Source organism: Fulmarus glacialis, unplaced genomic scaffold, assembly GCF_000690835.1.
Source record: "Fulmarus glacialis isolate BGI_N327 unplaced genomic scaffold, ASM69083v1 scaffold17023, whole genome shotgun sequence".
NCBI lineage: Eukaryota > Metazoa > Chordata > Aves > Procellariiformes > Procellariidae > Fulmarus > Fulmarus glacialis.
Genome location: NW_009201192.1, coordinates 1029 through 2853, shown reverse-complemented (window position 1 = coordinate 2853; position 1825 = coordinate 1029). Strand labels below are relative to the sequence as shown.

Here is a 1825-nt window from a genome sequence, read left to right as displayed (position 1 = left end):
AGAGCCCTGGAGGCAGAGCTAGAAGCTGCCATGGCTGCAGGATGAGCTGTCGTTCACGGCTGTCCGGGCCACCGAGTGGCTGGCGGCTGCCACCTGCAGCAGCCCCAGCACCTTGCAGGGGGACACAGACACCCCGTTACCCCCCAAAACCACCCACTCAGCCAATCTGAGCTTTAAAGGGGGTAACCAGGGTCCCCCTACCCCCTCCTCGGAGGTGCAGGGGGACACAGACACCCCGTTACCCCCAAAACCACCCACACAGCCAATCTGAGCTTTAAAGGGGGGAATCAGGGTCCCCCTACCCCCTCCTCGGAGGCGACGGGGACGCAGCACAGGTTCGGGACATGCACCTCCTCACTGGCCGAGCTGACCTGCCGGATCTCCAGCTTGGCCCTGCACTTCGGCCGGCCAGCCAGCAGATCCCACAGAGATTTGTTGCAGATCTCCAGGAAGCTGGCGGCGAAACAATACTGCCCGCCAGCATCACGCCAAGCCCCAAAAAACCCAGAAATGCCCCCAAAAAACCCAGAAATGCCCCCAAAAAACCCAGAAATGCCCCCAAAAAACCCAGAAATGCCCCCAAAAAACCCAGAAATGCCCCCAAAAAACCCAGAAATGCCCCCAAAAAACCCAGAAATGCCCCCAAAAAACCCAGAAATGCCCCCAAAAAACCCAGAAATGCCCCCAAAAAACCCAGAAATGCCCCCAAAAAACCCAGAAATGCCCCCAAAAAACCCAGAAATGCCCCCAAAAAACCCAGAAATGCCCCCAAAAAACCCAGAAATGCCCCCAACTGGTGTCCCACATGAGACTTGGGGGGTTTAAAAGGAGGTTTGGGGGGGTCCCCAACTCTGTCCTCACCCCCCGGGGCGAGTGGGAGCAGCTAAAACCCCCCTTTTGTCCTAAAAAATGTCATTGAGCCCATCGGAGGAGGACTAAGGATAGCTGAGGGGTTCATTAGCAGCAGAGACACCCTCAGTCCCTCAAAATAAGGGTAAGCGACAGGAAGACACCCCCAAAGCGACTCACCTCCCCTGCCTTGGAGAGCACCAGCACCTTGTTGTCCTTGGGGGGGGAAGTAAAGATGCTCCAGGCCCTTCTGCTGTTCCTCCTCCTCGGGCAGCACCAGCCACACATGACAGAAGACATAGATGTTACCCTGAGGAAGGAGAGAAGCTGTTATTTTAGTGATACAAGGAGGGAATTCAGATGGTTCATCCCCCACCCAAACCCCCCCTGGGCTTCACCTTGAGCTCCTAGACAAGCTTATGGAGATGTCACCGCTCCATCTCCAGGCCATGAAGCTGTTCCTCCTGCTGCCCCAGCCACTGCTCCTGGGCAGCTGACTGCGCCCACAGCTTGGCTGCCTGTGCTGCCTGCCACTGCACCATCTCCTCCACCAGCTTCAGCTGCGCCTGCTAGAAGGGAAACAGCAGCAGTTGCAGTGGGGGAGGTAAAAAACATCCCCAGTGGGGGGCGGAAACCAGCCCCAGATGTAGCATGGGGCAAAAACTGAACCTGGTGAGGGGGAAACTGAACCGGGTGAGGGGGAAAAAGTGAGCCGCCGTCATGGCAGGGGGTGAAAAGCAACCCCGACAGGGTGGAAAATCAGCTTTGATGGGGGAGAAAACCAGCCCTGGTTGAAGGGGCAGAGGCAAAAAACAGCCCTGGCAGGGTGGAAAACCCCAAACCCCCAGGGGGGCCTCATGGGGGACCCCAAAAGTCAAGGGGGAATAGCAGCAGTGGGGGGGTGAAATTAATGGGCAAAAGAACATAGGGTGTGTCCACAAAACTGGGAGGTCCCCAAAACCCCAGGGACCCCAAA

General features: G+C 57.3%; 1 protein-coding gene across 1 annotated transcript in view; it reads right to left on the bottom strand.

Moving 5' to 3' along the window:
* KIFC1 (kinesin family member C1) overlaps positions 1-1418 on the bottom strand; it is a gene marked incomplete at its 5' end in the record, with an annotated part of 2881 nt that extends 1463 nt beyond the window's left edge. Inside the window, 4 exon segments of the mRNA XM_009573861.1 lie at positions 17-111; positions 303-470; positions 1055-1159; positions 1248-1418. Of these exon segments, the coding sequence (XP_009572156.1) occupies positions 17-111; positions 303-470; positions 1055-1159; positions 1248-1418 (539 nt within the window).
* Positions 1419-1825: the final 407 nt, after the last annotated feature.